The 19,734-nt window shown below is 27.4% G+C and overlaps 3 protein-coding genes across 6 annotated transcripts; 1 reads left to right on the top strand and 2 right to left on the bottom strand.

Annotated features, from left to right (window-relative positions):
* Nucleotides 1–8,479: 8,479 nt before the first annotated feature.
* Nucleotides 8,480–9,475, bottom strand: LOC126833893 (uncharacterized). The gene has a single exon (XM_050565471.1). It carries the CDS (start codon nucleotides 9,361–9,363, stop codon nucleotides 8,674–8,676), a length of 690 nt encoding a protein of 229 aa, XP_050421428.1. The 5' UTR covers nucleotides 9,364–9,475; the 3' UTR covers nucleotides 8,480–8,673.
* An 813-nt stretch (nucleotides 9,476–10,288) lies between these two features.
* LOC126833890 (uncharacterized) lies at nucleotides 10,289–12,797 on the top strand. 4 transcript variants are annotated; one of them, XM_050565467.1, is made up of 7 exons: nucleotides 10,296–10,871; nucleotides 10,950–11,129; nucleotides 11,216–11,374; nucleotides 11,474–11,558; nucleotides 11,629–12,059; nucleotides 12,240–12,366; nucleotides 12,517–12,794. In XM_050565467.1, the coding sequence occupies exons 3-6, from the start codon at nucleotides 11,216–11,218 to the stop codon at nucleotides 12,363–12,365; spliced, it is 801 nt and encodes a 266-aa protein (XP_050421424.1). In that variant the 5' UTR covers nucleotides 10,296–10,871; nucleotides 10,950–11,129; the 3' UTR covers nucleotide 12,366; nucleotides 12,517–12,794. The 4 variants fall into 4 exon arrangements, with proteins under 4 accessions (XP_050421425.1, XP_050421424.1, XP_050421423.1 ...); XM_050565466.1 differs by lacking the exon at nucleotides 10,950–11,129 and having other exon boundaries at nucleotides 10,298–10,484; nucleotides 10,580–10,871; nucleotides 12,517–12,792; XM_050565465.1 differs by lacking the exon at nucleotides 10,950–11,129 and having other exon boundaries at nucleotides 10,298–10,871; nucleotides 12,517–12,792.
* LOC126833892 (ras suppressor protein 1) lies at nucleotides 12,766–18,933 on the bottom strand. Its single transcript, XM_050565469.1, has 7 exons — nucleotides 18,733–18,933; nucleotides 18,054–18,104; nucleotides 17,482–17,602; nucleotides 17,305–17,423; nucleotides 16,641–16,723; nucleotides 16,277–16,524; nucleotides 12,766–13,371 (listed from the first exon to the last, which is right to left on the bottom strand). Exons 1-7 carry the CDS (start codon nucleotides 18,878–18,880, stop codon nucleotides 13,290–13,292), a joined length of 852 nt encoding a protein of 283 aa, XP_050421426.1. The 5' UTR covers nucleotides 18,881–18,933; the 3' UTR covers nucleotides 12,766–13,289.
* Nucleotides 18,934–19,734: the final 801 nt, after the last annotated feature.

The raw sequence follows: 19,734 nt of genomic DNA, 5'->3' as shown, positions 1-19,734 counted from the left end.
CAGATTGGGTTTCTATCCATTTCTTATAAGAACTTCTGATTTTTGAACTGTGAACACTAATAAATAACATCGAGCTGTTGAAAATTAACTGTCTCGTGTTTATTGTCAATTAAAATACGATGCATATAATTAATTAAAATTCCATTACAATAATCTATCAAGCCACCTTAAAGTTACACAATATGGACAAATTCAACAGTCTAGAATCTTGTTTATCAAAAGATCCATTTTACTAACTGGATGGAGAATATACGCATTATATTTACGAGTATAATGATTTACGTATTATTATTATTATCATGAATTGCGTTCACTTTGATGAGTGGCAATTGGTTTTAAGATGCAGAGTTGGACTCTCTAGAAAATCAAATCTTTATACCTAAACTACATAATTTATAAAGCAATAACTAATAATGTACGTAGTCGTTCCGCGTAAGAAAAATAAATAAGTATCAATAACGTTTTCGTACAATAACGTTTCCTTTTATACACCGTGTATTATGAACACAAAAAAATAAAAACCGTTCGAATTTCTCCGGGTGCCGGTTTAGATGACTTTCTCTGTGTTTGATCAATTGAACGAAATCACATAGACACTGTGCGAGGTCTGCTGGGTTTTGCGTGCAGTGAAATCAAATACCCGCGCTTTTCGATTATTATAATTTGTTTCTACACATAATACTGCATACTCCAATGCACATTTTCTTCCGTCTCTCCTCGCCCCAATATCAGGATATTGTCTGTTCTATTTTTTTTCTCGGCGTGGGCGTGAAATCCACGAACTATAATAGCCAAGACATTTCATGGTTTCTCTCTCTCTCTCTTTTTTTATGTTCGCGTTTCCCTCATACTGCAAATAAACATACCTATATAATGTATACATAGCTGCGAAAGGGGATATGATCCATGTGTAGGTACGAGAAATTTACATTTAAACAACATAATAGTTACAGCGGGTGGCCGACGCCTGTCATTCGCCGTTCATTCGTGAACTAAAACGCGAGTCACCGTCGTACTTAAGATTATACTTTACAGTGAAATTCAACGACAATAACAATTAGCTACTTTAGCGTACGTCGTCTTTTGTAATTAGTGTCAATTAATTATAATTTAAATTATAATATTTATCATTAATGACTTAAATCATAATGCTTTGTTATTTCAATAAAGTTCATTAATTTTAGTGTTTTTTTGTTTTTTTTTTTTTACAGTTTTATAATTCCTAAAACGACTTTAATTTGCGGACACGGCGGTCATGGTAATACTCCAATGCCACGCAGCGGATCCTCTTCTATACACATTTGAAAGAATTTTGTTTTACTCATTTTTCAAGAGAAAAACTGCGCAAACTCAGCTCGGGTTTTCTTTTTTTTAATACTGTTAATTATTATTATTATATATTAAGAGTATAACTAATTTTATTCCAACAACAGGTACGTTATAAAAAAAACCTTACTAATCCCTCATATAATAATTTATAAAACAAACATTTGAGTTGAATCGCGATAATCTCTTAACAGATGTTTTTTCAAGTAAAGGAAAAATATGCGTATTGACTCTCTGGCTTAATGGTAATAACGTTTAATTACCATAATCGTCTATTTTATTTACACCGAGCAATGATGTTAAGCCTTAACACAACTTTTAAAAATTATTTTAAGATTCACTGGTGGTTAAATAACTTTTAGGAATACTGGTAAACTGAGTGTCTTTGTGAGTTACATACCCACATTGATAAGTGACTGCATGTATTATATTTGTATATCTCTTTTTTTAAATTTATATTTAATATTTATAAAATTGATTAATATATTGAACGCGAAAAAATAAGTATCGTTTCAACAACGCACTACGTTATTATTGCTAAATGTATAGGTAAATTATTATTTACATTTTTTTTTTGTATGGCTGTGATAAAATATTTTTTTTTAATCAATGATTGCCTTATTTTTAAGCCAACCTGTCTTAAAACTCGGTTTGTTTGCTATAGGTATCCTACATATATATTCAAAAACGTCAAACATACAACTTAACTAGCACATCTTTTTTTATGTGACTGACTAAATTATATATTATTATTGTTAATCGCTTTTTAGAACTAATATTGTATATATGTTTGTTACTATGACTAAATTTGACAATGAACGCATACATATAAACGTCTTGGAAAAATTGTTTTAACAATACTATTATTGAGTAGGTAGTTAGATATATAGCTACTGAATAAAACGACTTTATACGAACTGAAAACTGCAACTTAAGATACATTGTATTTTGAATATCGACCATTTTACATAAATAATAATAGTACATTTAATTAAAACTTAAATGTACATGTATACACATTCGTATAATATTTTATACTCAACTAAACAACAATAAATACATACATAAACTTATGTAAATTACTTTACATCTACATGCTATTTCTGTATTTGTATACAACATATACCGATCAAAACATATCATAATACCTGTTATACTAGCATTGACCTAACCTACGTACTATACACAATAAACTAGACACTTATTTTTAACAAGAAGCTTAAAATAAATATTAGTTAAACTTGACTGAACGTTCCAGCGTTCGAGGGACTTATACAAAAACTTTAACTTAGACCAGTACTACCCTATGGAAACTGATCACGCTGATACCTAACCCTTATACTTGGCTGTTACAGCTCAACTTAAATTGACTCCATATCAGACCTATACGGCCTAACTTACAAGATCTAATCTTGTAAGTGTAAGTGTAATTATCTTACAAGATAATTACACTTAGCCGATACAGCCTTATACGCACTAACTGTATAAAAAAAGTTTAATAATTATAATATGAGTAAAAGAAATTGATTCTAATTGTAATAGATAGAAAATACTGAACCAGCGAGTACTGACTATACAAAATTGAAACCTACGATACAAACTATCATTCATACACTTATATAAGAAACTTTAAAAAGGATAACACATAATATTAACACGACCAACAATAAAAAATATATATTTAATCGACGTTTAACGCTTACGAAGGTCATTGAAGTATACTATGTATTTAGGTAAATACACATGACTTAGGTGTTGAACTATTTATCTTACTTCAATCCACAGACTGAACGAAAGAAGTGTTTCCATTTACAAAACCCCACTTAAATCATCACAACTGTATATTATAACTTGACTTTGCCTAATGAACTCTAGCGACTTATATTATGCTTTTTGACAAAAAGTTGGACTTGTTGGCGGTAAACTTATAGAGCACAATGACCATACATTATTAAAGGAACTAATGCTTTCCACGTTTAATTACTTGATTGCTATGAATTTTAGATTGGCCCGAGATCCCTGACTAGTAACGAACTACAGACACTAGACTATTAAATAAACTATGTGGCCATCGTTAAACAAATAGTTGAATCAATTTGACTTACAAACAATACTAACAGAACAATACCGCCTCACTGATTATAATCACACTTCATGTATTCGGATGGCGATTTGTAAATAACTCTAGTGATGCCCACTGCATAGTGCAATAGTGCATACATGCTGTGCAAAACTCATATGTACCACCTATAATTGGTAGCCTGTCAGCACATTGAATAACGTATCATTGTTGTTGATATATTATTTCAGTAAAAGCCGCGCTCACACGCACGGTTTAATGTTAATTTAACGGCTTTGTGTGTAATTTCACTTTGGGCTTTCACTTATACAGCTGCTGACAGTGCGTACAACAACAACTAAACGTAGAACGTTAAAAAAATTGAAAACTTCCGTAGAAAGTAGGTCGCAAGGTCATTTACATGTGTAATCGTAAATTTTCACCTAGGACGTCCACACTTTTTATTAATCGTAAAATGCCAAAATCTTTATGATATACCACACCATAGGTACACAAGTCCCAACAGCATGTCGAACGGTACAAAACGAAAGTTTTTAGTTGTTTGTCATACGTACTAATACTTATTGTATAGCAATAAATCATAACTATCATCATTTCATACATAAAACGTTAACTTTACATTTACTTTAAACAAAACCTTTGACAATACTAAAACGGACTGAATCACTATCCAACGCACTACAACAAGAAAACCTGAACCAACTACACATTATAAATGCTAATGACAACCACTGACATAAGAATGGACTAAGGTGAGAGCGAGAATGCTAAGGTGGAGCTTAGTGCATCTCGAACGAAACCTTTGACAATGAGAACCCCTTTAACAGCCACTGTTTTAAATTATACTTGTAACTATACCGTGGTCCAACTCAACGCACCAACAAAACCAAAATAACTCACATTTATATTTACATATTATAAAACTGAACAATAACTGACAATAACTGAAACTATTGATACAAGTATAGGCGGAGTAAGTAAAGATTTGTTTTAAATATAATTTACTAATTCGTAGAGCATTAAAGCAATTTAACTGGGAGTTATGAAATTTGATGAAAATTGTTCAATATACTACTCATATAGCTTATTTAATCTCCCTAGCGTTTTAAAATAGATGTGGTAAAAAGAATGTCATAATGATTCTCCCCTTTTTAATAGTACACTGATTTATCTATGGACGATTGAGTATTTTAATTATTTTGCAATAATTACATAGCACATGACCGACAAAACTTCTACAAAACAAATTCTACCTATAATAATCTTGAATACTATATTGTACTAAAAATAAATGTTTTATTAAACAATAAACAACTTCGTTGCTAATTGAATTATAGTTGAAATACAAAGCGTACTTAATTTAGAATAGAGCGATAACTGATATAAAACGCCAGTTTCAAAACGTTAGTTTCAATCAGAAATAATTATAAATTATACCAAATATAAAAATAATGTTAACTTACTTAAAAATAAATGATTATAGGTACAATAGAACAACAATTTATAAAAAAAAAATTACACATCTTTTGTTGTTAATTGTTTTATCCTAAAACCAAGACTGAACAGTGCACATACATATAATAACAAACTACTACGACCAAAACGACAATACAACCTATAACAAATTACTAACTATAGTCCTAATAATTAGTAACTTACTAGATATTACAATAGCACTAAAATACATTGAAATTATCAGCATAACGTAGATATGTAAGTAAAACTCGCAAACGAAATTTAACTATAATAAATACACATAATACAAAATTTTGGACGAAACAAAAAATTGATAAAAATGCCCATTGGTTCTATAATGACAACATATAACTAAAACATCGATTACACCTATTAATTTACCTTTTATTAAATAATTTTCAATAATTATTATTTAACGTTTAAAGGGTTTCGCCATTGGAAAATGTCTAATTGGTTATTGATTAAACGGTTTAAAAAACTCTACTGTGATGAAACCCCAACATTATCAATTTTCCATTATGACTTTTTTTAATATTATTTAAGCTTCTTTCTTATGAAATAACGACTTATTTATTCTTTATATTACTTACATTATTAACATATTGACAAATGACACAAATAAAACCAATACAGTTCAAACTCTAGTCTATATTAGAAAATAACGTTTAACAGTCTGATTTCTTTTAAATGACAATTACAACACTTTTTTCTCGTTATTATTTTAAAATAATAATTTATTATGCTACACATACTTATAATAACACTACACACAATATGACAAATGTGTAAAAACTTTAAGTTGGTACTTAAAAACGATTGAACTATACTTTGAAAACAAAACCACGTTACCTACAAATTACATGAATTACTAACAATTTAAACATTTCAATGATTTGTAACATCTTGTATACCTACATCAACTAAAAACTTACATGATTTATCCGCTCTTAAACGAAATAAAACAATGTGATTAAGTTAATCCAGTTTGACGCCTTGATCTCAAAATTTGGTTGCACATTGTATGCATAACTATTCGTAATTGACTACTTCTTCCTCAGATTACCTTTATAGTTATAACTACATATTATTACTACTATACATTATTATATCTAACTAACAATTAACCAACATTTTACTTAAGGACAGAAATAATGTCGTGTAAAATTACTTGCATACTTGGGGACATAAGAAATTGAAACTTATATTAAAAAGCAAAATTTAAGGTCCTTATTTTTTAATGTACCTATCAACTGTTCGTAATTGACTATTCCTTCCTCAGATTAGGTACCTTTATAGTTTAATAACGACTTCAACTTTAACAACTTCAGTTTCATCTGTGGCATTCTAGTCTAAAAATTGTATGAATCTAGTTAAAGGTATAAATATATGGGTAGATTTAAGTACACACAACTGTTATGAAATTAATAATAACTTACTTATAACTTATCTAATAAACACTCAACATATAATAATAATCATGTGACGACATATTTGATATTACCTACCTAACTTATAACATTACCTACTTCCTACTATATATTTTTACTACATTGACTTGGATAACTCAATACAACTACTTTATTACTTTGTTAATACAAACCCAATATCATAAGGAGTAAAGTATATTATGCGATTGTTCGCAAAATCTTTATTTAGACTTTAAACTTAGTGTATAAATATTAATACAGTGGTGTGGATTGCTTAATGATTATCTGTGTGTTTTTTTTCAGGCTATTTCAAAAAGTCACATTTTTTTTTTATATAATAATTTTTGCGAACCAAAATAAATAGAGAACTTTATCTGCATCTAAGCGTTTTTAGGTCTCCGATAACTCAAATCCACAAATTTTTAATAATAATATATTGACAAATACTAAAAAACCTGAAGTTCATAAACTATTTCATATAAATAAAGTATTTGATCAACCCAAAAATTATCATGCTTAAGCAAAGATAATAATATTCTATTTTAATGAAAATGTTGTGAATTTTGTACTATCACAGCCTCTGCAGTAGACTTTCATTTGCGCGAACCTTGTTTTCACACAACTAATTACGGGTGAGTTCTGTGTAGCATCCTCATAACGTTTATTCAGCATTGTGAATCGACATGGTTCCATTTTATTAAAATTAAACCGAATTTTATTAACTATATGCATTTTACCGTATTGACTTTTAACAATAGGATATTGATTTTGAGAACCTAATTCAATATTTATTGTAATCCATAACAAATAATAATAATACAAAATAAAACGTACTTGACAAAACAATACAACCATCTTGCATCTTAACCAACAAAATTTTAATAGTTTTTTACTTTAATGGATGCAGGCATTCCGTTTTTATTGATCTATAATAAAAAGGATAGACTTAAAAAATTGACAACACTTCAGTTTAAACCAGAAGTTATCAAACCACTAACAACAACCTAACCTAGCCGCAATAAGTGAAGTATGAACCTACATTATTAAATAATGTAAAATTTCTACTCCCAATTTTTGCTAGGATATACCTAAGCTAACGATGGGACTACTTAAGCTATTAATTTAAGTTTTAATATAACTACATGTTACAAACAACTTTAGTGTTTACCACAACCAACTTTTACTTCGAACTACAAAATCGTCTATCATTACATAACGAAAGTAACAATAAGTAGCGACAAAAGTAACTATCTGAAACGCATTTCTGGCGTGTTACTGAACCTTGACGAGTGACAACATAGAAATTATATCAAACTATATTTACCTATTTACCCAGTTAATTATCTAACAAACACCAATAATATAAATTCAAAATTTATTTAACAAACAATATATACCTAATTAATACAGTTAACAAAGACGCAAACAATTATAAGTTATGTAATAATTATGAACTTTAAATAGAAGCTATTTGTAATTCAATTTTTTAATGCTGTTATGTTAAATTGTACGTGAATACTATGATGATTTATGACAATCGAGTACCAGTGTAACAAATTGTTTAAATGTATGATACCTAGTTATATATTATTTTTAAAACAAAAATTTGTTATTTATGGTTAATTTTGTTATTAACTTTTTGTTTTATGATTTTAAAAAATATGTTTTTAATGAAAGTATTATGTAATATATATTTATTATTTTAGTAAGCGAATCCCTACTGTAAAAGGTAAATGTATGAGTATTTAATTATCTAATTGTAATAGAATTTTGACATCGTACAGTTTAATAGGTAATAGGTTTAAAATTATTTTATGTCAACTTGATATTTCACTTTTTTGTGGTAATTAATTACCAACTCAAAATAAATCAATTAAAGAATTTTTTTTTTTTTTATTGATAAGAGCTAAAACTAAGTTCAAATAATGATGATCTTTCTTAAGTGACGTCTTCTAACAAGTAACAATGTACGTGTATGTAAAAAATACTTTTTTATTTAATTTAACAAAAACATTAACCTTTAATAATTAGGAGTAGGAGCGATAAGACCTTTACTGATTTTAGGTAAATTAATATGTTAATATACTTAAATAGTTAATAGAATAGATAAAATGATCAGAAAAACATTAGAAGATGTATAAAGGTAATGCAATATAAATTAATAACATAATTATTGATGTTAAATTAATAAATATAATTTACTGAACTCCTACAAGTCTGCTTCAAAACAATTTGCACATAATATATTATTAAACAAATTTAACTACAAAATTATAATTACCTTTTTATATAAGTGATATAAAATTGTGAATATAACAAAAATACCTAATTTACATTAATATCAAATTTAGAGTATACATAACATCAGGACTGTAATAAAATGGAACTAAATTTTGAATTTGCACACATTTGAATCACAGTAACTCCATCATCATCTGGAATATCAGTTCTTGCTCCTTTATCCACTAAATACTTGCTTACATCTTTGTGGTTACAACTTATAGCGTAATGCAAAGCAGTTTGACCCATATCATCTTGCAAATTTACATCAGCTGAAAGGTTTTCAACTAAAAACATCAATACTGTTAAATTACCACGATCAGAAGCCCAGTGTATAGGAGCCATTCCCATTTCATCAATAATATTAATGTTATGTTTATAAGTTGATATTTTATCTAAATTTCCTTCTTTTACCCAATCACTGATGGTTTTTTCATTTTCTGATATTGGTTTTTCCTTGTTTGCAAGTGTACTTACAGACACCCAGCCCGTTTTTACTGATTGAAAGTTTGGATTTATTGTTTTTACTAACTCTATATACTGTTCCATAGCTTCTTCTTTGGAAATCGCACCCATTTCAGACCAGGCATACCATTTTTTTCTCCCTTTTAAATTGTAAATAGGTGGTTTAGGTTGATTACATTTTCCTTCTAGGGCTTGTTTATAAAACCCATATAGTTTTAGTTGTATATCGAAATCAGATATATTTGATCCAGATATGAATGAAACAGCTTGTTGGAATTGAGCAGATAAATTATTTGACGAGGTAAACATTATATATAAAATATGAATTTAAACACTGTACTATACTAATTTTATAAATTATGTTGATTTCATACAAAAATACTAAAAATTCTTCGATGATTATTGAGAAGCTAATTTGACGGTCAGTGTGTTGCCCTCTAATACGTGGTTTTGATTCTTGAGAACGCTATCTAATCCACCCGTAGTAGTAAATTGAACAAAACCGTAACCTTTAGATAGACCAGTACTGTAATCGAACAAAACGTCAACTGAAGCAACGTGACCAAACGACACAAAATATTTTCGGAGTTCCCGACTACCAATGGTCCACGGCAAGTTTCCTACAAATAGTTTGGTCAGTTGTGACATTTTTTACTTAAGATTATAAAGGATTTTAGAAAATCACGTAATAAAAAAATATTATATTACTCGATGGCAAAACACGTTACAACATTTAATACACTCAAGTAGGTACACGATAAAAATTAAGATAAGTATAACTAATGATTTTACAAAGCACACTGCAAAACGTGCATTAATCAAAGGCAACTATGTGATATCAGTATCGTTAAGAATCGTATAGAACAATTTATTCTGTGATAAAACTGTGTTGTATGTTATACAGTTTGATCAACCTATGCATTTTTTATTAAAATATATTGTTATTTAATGTGCAATTTATTGTATTTTTATGTCCAGAATTTAAGAATAATATGCTTGATAAAGATAAATACATGCATACAAATGTATGTATGTGATTTTTAAACTGACCGTTCTAAATTTCCTGATAAATTATATTAAACCCTCACTGATAAAAATTAACATGGTGAAGATACTTATCATACAAAAATGCGGCGGCCATCTTCTTAAGGCTTCGCAACCATAGACCTATAAAGAAATCTTTATAGGTCTATGTTCGCAACTATAATGTTATAATATTATCTATGCATTATTATTTTTAGTTGTATAATATAGATAATATAACAATATAATACTAAATAGGTCTTCCACTCTTTGCTTTCTTTATCTATTCAGTGCTACTCTCACGAAGACTGATATTAAATTTAGTATTTACATTCAAAGAATGTTAGTTAATATAATTTATGAATTGTTAGCATACAATTTAATACTCAAATGATATTCCATAATAAGTAAACGATATATTATTATCAATGTTAATATGGCAAGTAAATTTTAAAATAATAATAAAATCAGTAACGACATAATTTAAATTATTATGTCACAGACAGGTCTAAGTGCATGGACGCTATCCACTTACAGACTAAAACTAAGTCACTAATAGTATTGAATAATATAAATAGATATAAAACGAAAATGTTCGAAACAAAAAAAAGCACGATATTTTTATCACTGGAAATAGGCATAACCACGTATACATTTTATACTGCAGTGTAAATATTAACATCTATTGACATTTACGTCTATTCAAAATGGCTTTGAAAAGAACTATAGGTTTTCATCTGAACGAACAAAATCAAAGAAAGAAAACGAATTTGTTTCAAGCTATTAAAAACGAGGTTAGTAAATTTCTTGCATACTAATATTAGTTGTGAACATTGAAATATATAAAATAAACTTTTTCTTTATTCATACAGACCTTTAACTGATTTCATTTAAGTTTCGTCCCTACTATACCTCCAACCCCATTGTACTGGCTGTTCTTTAATACATGAATAAGATATATTATACTAGTATTGGATTATTACCTTACTTACATCTGAAGTCTCTAAACAATAGTTTTATCAAATTTTAAGTTATACCAAAATTTATTTAAGGTATTTACTATTTGTGTTTCTTTTTTAAAAAAAAACTATTTATAATTTCTTTAAGTTGTACTGAAGGGATACTTATTTTTATTCAGATGGACAATAAGTCTGGATCTGACGAAGAAACATTTGATACATCTGTTGATATTTATCCACTTAGTCATTATGTGGATGATCCTGAAGAATTAATAAGACAGGTTTTTACTATAGTACGTGGTAAAAGACTGGCTAGACTTGTGCCACCAGAGCTTAAGGTATTACTTAGTTGTTACTTGTTTGTTTTTAAAAAAAATTGGTATAGGTAGTAGTTAAATTTAAAACTTACGTAACATTAGTAAATTTTTAATTTATAGGATATGACTTTAGAAGAGTTAAAAGCAGATTGTTTAATTCAACTACTGAGCATGTCGAAGAAACGAGTTTTAGCCACATTAAATGGTAACTTATACTGTAAACTATTTTATAGTTAATTTGTTATTAATTTAAACTATAAATTAATTGTATACAGGGAGAGACTTAGAATTATCGTCTGACTCTGATGATACACTTGTAATTAGTAAAAATAAGCGTTTACAACACAATACTAGTTCAATGGTAAAGAGGTCACAGAAAGAAAAGAAGAAAAAGTCATTAAAAAAGAAAAGAAATGGATCTAGTTCTGATTCTGATAAACCTGCAATAAAAGAAGGGAAAACGCTTTTAGAAATACTGGAATTGGAAATGAGAGCCAAAGCTATACGTGCTTTACTTGGACCTGAGGAAAAGCCCAAAGAAAACAAAATTGAAGTAACTCCTATAAACAAAACAGTTTCAGAAGACAAAAGTGAAGTAAAAAGTTGGAATGAAAGCTACATGGAACGAAATAATGTCAATGACGTTGTTAAAACCAGCAAGTTGTGTACAGGCATACGAAGACGTATGCTCTTACATCAACAAAAAGTAAAAATAAACACATTATTATTTTTAGTATATACTATTTAAAAATAAGATGTTTGGGTATTTTTAAATGTAAGTGTATAAATTAACCAATTTTTCTTGTGTAATTTTACGTCATAACAATTATTAACATACTTGCTACATACATTACTTATTTAAATATTTCATACTCCGTTCACACAGTTACTAGCTGAAAAAGAAAAACTAAAAGCTGATGAACCTGAACATGTCAGTCCTGGAGATATAATTAAAGCCAAATCTGATGAAAAACTTAAAAAAATGCTATCCAATATAGGAAAAAATATCTAACGTAAGTAAAAACAATAGATTCATTGATAACACTTCAACAACTAGGTATGTATAAAAATTATATTTGCATAAAAAAAATTACTGAAAATTAACCATGTATTAATTAATATCAAGTCTTTATTAATTTCTGTGATTCTTTTTTTTATCCTAGATTTCATGTTTAAGGGACTTACAGACAAAAGCAATTCATGCACACTAATTGCATCACGACAGTTGAATGTTGAAAAACTGCACTAAATATTTGGACTATACCTTCTATAAATATGACTTTCTAATTATTATTTTGTTAAATATTTAATGTTTTGTATTTTAGCTGTCATTATTTATTTTAATATAATATTTTTAGTGATTTTAATTTCTAAATAAATGTTTGAACATTTTTTTTAACATAAACAACCTCTTAATAATTATAAGCAGTATATTTCTCAATATTTAAAAATTATAATTTTTAAATTAAATCATTTATAATTTTTCCATTATTCTTTACCACAAGCTCCTGATCATGTCTGTAGTTTTTACTAATGTATCTTAAGATTACCAATTTTATGTGTACAAGTTAAAAATATATACAAGGTATAAAAATAAATAAATTTAATGCATAAAAAGTAAACTATAAAACATTAACAGGTTAAGTAATTTTAAAAATAAATTATTAATATTAACACACAGTAATAAATATTTAAAAAAAACGTAAGCATACATTGTTTAAAATCAAGGTGGTTAAACTAATTTGCACCAAAAATAATGAACTACTAAGTGCAAAATCATATTGTTCTTAAAGTTAGTTAGTCAATTAATTAAAATTGTATGTTATGAAATTTTTTTAAATTATCTGTGAAATACAATTAAAGAATTTAAAAATTATGCATGTTCTTAACATTTCTTAATACTATTTTAATGCAGTACAATTTTACAATTTTGTTATCAAATTCTGGATATTTTCCTTGTCTTGTCGTTAAGTTTTGGTGGAGGAGCACCTCTAGCAGATATATGACGGTTGTAGAGACTGTAAAATAAATTCCATTATATAATATATTGTAATTTTTAAATAATTAAATTCTAGATTAATACTATTGATTATAACTTATAATAAAACATACAGAAGCAGTGCCGTGCACAAATACAGCTACTCATTTTATGTGCATGTTCTGTTGTCCAGACTGGGTTAAGTTACCACACATCCCACGATAAAATATTTAAAACCTTGATAATCTTCAGATGTATTAATTTGGAACAAGTGAAAAAAGGGCAATTTTTGTTATAATACCTGACAAAGGACCAAAATGCTACTTTTGTATACACACCTAAAGTAAAAAAAAAAGTTTTTATATTTCTTCTACTTTAAGTAAAAAATCGAATAATCAGTGAAATGGTTTAGATTTTTCGTTATAACTCAAACAGTTTTAGTACCTGCTACACTACTTAAAAAGTAGTTTCACAGGGTATTAAATTCTACATAATACACGTGTATTTTTTAATAATCGCCAACACAACTTTTTTTTTAATGGACTTTATTTTAGAAGTGAATATTAAAATTGTTTTATAAAATGAGTGATTCTATACTTAAGAGTTAAGACTAGTTTATTTTACATCAAAATTTAAATTTATATATTATATATATATACAAGGTGATTAACTTATCGTAAACTACTCAATATTCAATTATTAATTAAACCCAGTGAGATATTGAGTGGTTGACGATAAGTTGATCACCCTGTATAATGACTATAGTGATGGGAATCGGAAAATCCGGATTTTCACAAAAAAACGCTTTTTAAGTTACTAAAAAATCATTTAAGTGTTAAATAATTTTACAATATAAAGCTCTATATCTAAGTAACATTTGTTTTGATAAATATGTGAAAATAAAACAAAACACCAAAGAGATAAACTGCTTTTGAATTTCGGATTTGTTGAAATCCGAAAATCCGGAATCCGACAGCATTTTATAGACAAAGTTAAGAGTTTTTTTTTTTAAATTTTTATCAACAAATTTTACTTAGGTACACATCTTTATATTGTAATAGTATTTAACAATTATAAGATTTTCAAATGACTTAAAAAGCGTTTTTTTGAAAAATCCGGATTTTCGGGTTCCCATCACTAATTTACTACAAAACAACAATTGACAAAAACAAGTCAGGAATATGTAAAATTAAAAATCTTTAAATATAATTTTTACATTTAGAATCACAAAATGGATATTTATATTTAGATATAGGTATATATTATAGATAAGTTTTACATAAGTAAATATATTAATTGATAGTTATACATAATGAGAAACCTACCTAATCTTTTTTTTTTGTATAACCGATTAATAGTTTGAAAAGGTGCTAGAGCCTATCTATTTTTTTCTCCTTTACAGAACGAAAACATTTTTTTCACAATTGTGCGAGATCTGTCTAAACAAAGTAAAAATATTTTACTATTATTACAAAATAAAAAACAAACCCTTACAATGGTGCCTTGCCAGTCTGTAAGGGATATATTAATTATACTAAAATGTACTATTAATTTATTGTTTGTTTGATAATTATACACACTGATACACATAATTATTCTAATACAAATAAATGAAAAAAAATTTATAATCTTTCATAATTCAGTTTTTTTGTTATTTTATTCATGTGTGTAATCAATATTTTTATTTTTCAAAATTTTGATGTAAAACAAACTACAATATAGAAAAACTCATTTTTCAAAACATTTTTTTTTTTTACGATAATTAAAAAAAAGTACATGTATATTATGCAGAATTTAATGGCTAGTGAAAACTACACTTTTATATATTTGTAGTGTTAAAAATGGAAGCCTAAATCATTTTACTAAATAGTTTTTTTTTGACTTGGGCAGAGGACATATTTTTTAAAAATTGTTATTTCATACTTTGATGTCTTAGACTTAAAGAATGAAAACTATTTTTTATAGTTAATTTAATTAATGAATACTTTTATAATAATTAGAATGACCAATTTACATTTTACTCCTAACTAGTTTTTATGTTCATAGTTGTATCATATTACAGTTGTGGGATGAGCATTACCTAGCAGAACTCTTCAGTGAACATTCAATTATGGTAAAATAAATATGAAACAATGTTAAATTCAACCAAGGCGTGCATCACCAATTTTTTTGTTGGTCTACCCTACTTAAAGACACTTTTAATCTCTTAATAGTGGAAACTTTAATAAAATCAGTCATTATCTTTGCTTTTTGTATACTTTCTTTACACCAGTGGCGTATATAAGATATAATTTCAGGGGGGGGGAGGTTTGAACCCCCGAAACCCTCTCCTATATACGTCACTGCTTTATACTGGTTATACTTAAAATATTATCACTAAACCAACATAATAATACATTAGTATCAGTAATACCTTTATTTTTACCAACATTATTTTACTCTAATTAATGAGAATGTATTTTTAGATAAAATATGTTTTTCTGAACCAATCATTTTACACACATAAAACAAAGATTAATAGAATTTTTTTTTTTTACTCAGGAACTTTATTGGAACAAAATATTTTTTATTTTTTATAGCTTGATTAAAAGAATTTATTTTTACGATGTTCGATTCAGAAAAACATCTTGACTAATTTAGTTAAAGAGTAAACTATGATAGCCTGGAATGAATGGCCCCAAATATTTTGCCTGGAACACTATCAGGATCCTTAACTCAAAAATATAATGTAAATAGTTATTTAAATAATAATATTTATAGGATGTCTGTAAATCTAAATGTTGTGGTAGAAAAGTTATAATTAAATTTAACAAAAATGTAATTTAATTTACTACACAAGCAGTCAGCAGTATTTATGTATCATATTATGGTTAAATTATTTTTCTTTAGTTTCACGGGACTGAACATTCTTTAATTAAAATAATACTAATATACAAAACACTTACTATCTATAAGTTTCCGATCGAATATAATCAATAACATGAGATACACCGACTTGCAGTTGATCAGCTATTGGTGCAACCCATGGATTGAAATCCATTCGCAAAACTGACTTGTTACCTATCAGATCTAAATTACCTAGCTCCGGTGGTAATACTGTCAGACGGTTTGCCTGGATGTGTAGTTCACGTAATCTAGGCAAATAGCCAATTTCCTTCGGAATATCAATGAGATCATTTTCTCGAAGCACCAACTGTACAATTTTTAAATATATGTAATCAATTAAAAAAACTAACTAATAATAATTAATAAACATAAAAATAGTGATTAATAATGTAATTTTTGTAAAGTTTTAATTCATGTACTTACTATTTGAAGATTCTTTAATTGCCCAATATCAGATGGTAATGTCTCAAAATCATTGTCACCCAAATATAAAGCTCGTAATGTTTCTAATAAAATAATGTACTTTAATATTGTAAATAAATTTAAAAAAAATATATTTTACTACTATATCTGTAACAACTGTGAATAAGTGTGTAAGTCGATTTTAGTAATTTAACAGGGGAGCAATTTTAAACCTAAAAGAAACCACTTAAGTACCTCTTAAGTATTTATCAATTTAAGATGATTATAAAAAATCAAATGTTTTTAGTGAAATCCTGATTTATGACAGCTAGTCAAAGTTTTAAATCGCTCCCCTGTAAAATTACTTACACTTATTCATAGTTGTTACAGATATGTTTTCATTAAAAAACTGTATACAAACTGCTACTCATAAATTGACACTAGCAATACAAGCAATAGTATGGGAGACAAATAATATAAAATGGTGTATTTGGTTTCTAATAATTATGTTGGCTAAATAGATATATTATATACACTAATGAGTGGTGTTATAACAGTTTTTTAGTTTATTTTTTATTTTTATATTAAAACCACCATTTTATAAATAGGCAGGTTTTCAAATTTGTTTTTAAAAGTGTCTCAAAGGATTAAAATAATAATTAAATAGCTAAAGGACATATTTTACCTAACATAAAGAAGTTCCCCGGTAAACTGGATTCATTTAAGTTGTTATAAGTCAAATCCAAAACTTCCAAAACAGCAAATGCTCCAAAACCACGAGGTAACGAGTCTAGACGATTCATCCTAAACATAGTATAATAATTAACACTTCATACAAAAAAATCAGCGATTTCAAAATTACCCAACATTTAATATTCTTAACTTGGGCATCGACGAAAGAGAAACTGGCAACTCCTCAATTTGGTTGTTGAATAAATTCAACATCTCCAAATTAGTTAAATTTGCTATTCCAGGTGGTACCTCTGAAATAAGATAAAAAATAAACTATAAAATACACCCTGAGGATTTGGTCAAGTGATTCGAAACAGATTGTGTCCAACACTTTTTCTAACAGTTCTAACTAAATTTTAAAACATTTTGTAGACATTGCGATGTAGATGGTTAAACAGCCAGCGTTCAACAGCGGACTTTTATAAAATATTGACTAAGAAAAAATGTATTCCACTGGCCCAATGTAACCTAAAATATGTGACCATTATCTAGAGCTCTTAAGAAGCAAAACTGGTATAGTTACATAATAAAAATATTATAATACTTCGAGGAACCAGTTGACTTTTTTTGTTTATATATTAATTATATTAAAATTACTGTATACATTAACTGCACATTTCTTTGTTATTAATTTGTATTTTTCATAATAAACCAAACAAAATTTTTTATTATCGTTATAAATATCTGTATTTATGTACGTACTTTGTATTTTATTATGACTCAACGTAATCCGAGTGATGTTATGCATATCAACTGAAATACAATAAAAGTTAACATTAAATTAACTCATTTAAACATTTATTGATTAAACAATGTAGTTTTATTTCAAAATTATCTAAGAATAAGAATTTTTGTTATTAGAAACAGCCTACATATGCGCCCCATACATAAGTAATTTTTCCATGAATTTTAATTTCTAGTGTACCCCCAAGCAGAGGCTTGTATGAGGTAGAGACGCAATGTCTGTTTTACAACGCTGCATGAACCATAATATTGCACTAATAAACTAATTGAATAAAATTGTTTTTCCTTATTTTGTCAGACAGACCAAAAAAACATAATACATAATTAGGTAGCTAATTCACTAAATATTAGTTATTATTTCGAATACAAAGCAATTTTTTCGGTCCTATAGAATTTTATTTATTCAATAATTTGTGTATAAGAATTGTATGGATATTACCCGGAATAATAGGTAAATAATGAGGTTTAGTTTGGCTTATCTATAGACGTTTTAATTGCCAATTGTTATGAACCATAAAAATATAATTGAATTATTTAAATGAAAGGGTATGTGCTATAGTGAAGATGGCCATATAAGGAGCATACAAATAAGAAACAAGTTTCCATAAAAGGTAATGTTTAAAATTAGTACACTTACTGAGCCCTGGCATTTCTTCAAAGGATATGACACCTTTATCGGCCAAATCCAATTCTGGATTATGATTATCCAAAGCATCTTCGATTACTTTTTTCGCCTTTGACATTTTCGGAGTTGTTGGTATACAAGAAACTGGTCCATTTTCCATGATTGGCGGGGAGTGGTACACACGTTGAAAATAAGTAATTTGTAAACTGATAACCTTATCAAACGCATTACCAGTATGACCATATAATGGCAGAAGAACTATCGGTTAGCACAAACAAAATTAGTGTATCAGGATTTTGACGTCATACTAGTATACCTACAGATTGTCTTCTAAACTGGAATATAACTGTTTACCCCCAAAAAACTTCAAAAGTCTATAATGCTATAGGAAAAAATTAATTATCTCTCTCCTCAAGAAAATCCTGTTTACGCCTCTGTTTTGACGTGTATTGGTTTGTTTGATATCTGGTTTGATATAATACCTACCTACTAGCTAGAGGCAGAACATTAATACAAATATTTTTAATTGCGACAATCTCCAATTCCAATAATTATTTTTACTGGAAGTAATCTTTTGATTATGAATACGTCTATACAATTTCTGTACGTTAAAAAATGGGGACGAGCATAGGTAAATAACCATGGACCTAATAACTTAGAATTAACATTATATTTAAGAACGTTGTCAAATTCTTTTCGAATTTAGTGTTTAAAAAATACATTATTGAGTTTTTTATTTAAGTTAAAGGTACTCAAATTGATTTTTATTATTAAAATTTATAAAAAAAACTAAAAGTTGTTAAACAATAGTCAATATTCACAATATCATATTATAATGATAATTTACCAACAGTAAATTGTCTCTTGAGTTTGTAAAAAAAAACTGCTCTTCAAAACGTGTTATAAAAAGTAAACAGAAAGTTCATTGATAAAATTTCAATGAAATTATTATTTTTTTTTTAAGTATTTAATACCGATATTATGGCTATCTATTTAAAACAATACATAGTGAAT

The sequence above is a fragment of the Adelges cooleyi genome, unplaced genomic scaffold, assembly GCF_023614345.1.
Source record: "Adelges cooleyi isolate 19-005CV unplaced genomic scaffold, UGA_ACOO_1.1 ACOO_flye_CR_arks_rails_tigmint_CR_PRNA_2, whole genome shotgun sequence".
NCBI lineage: Eukaryota > Metazoa > Arthropoda > Insecta > Hemiptera > Adelgidae > Adelges > Adelges cooleyi.
This window is presented reverse-complemented; position numbering and strand designations above follow the sequence as displayed.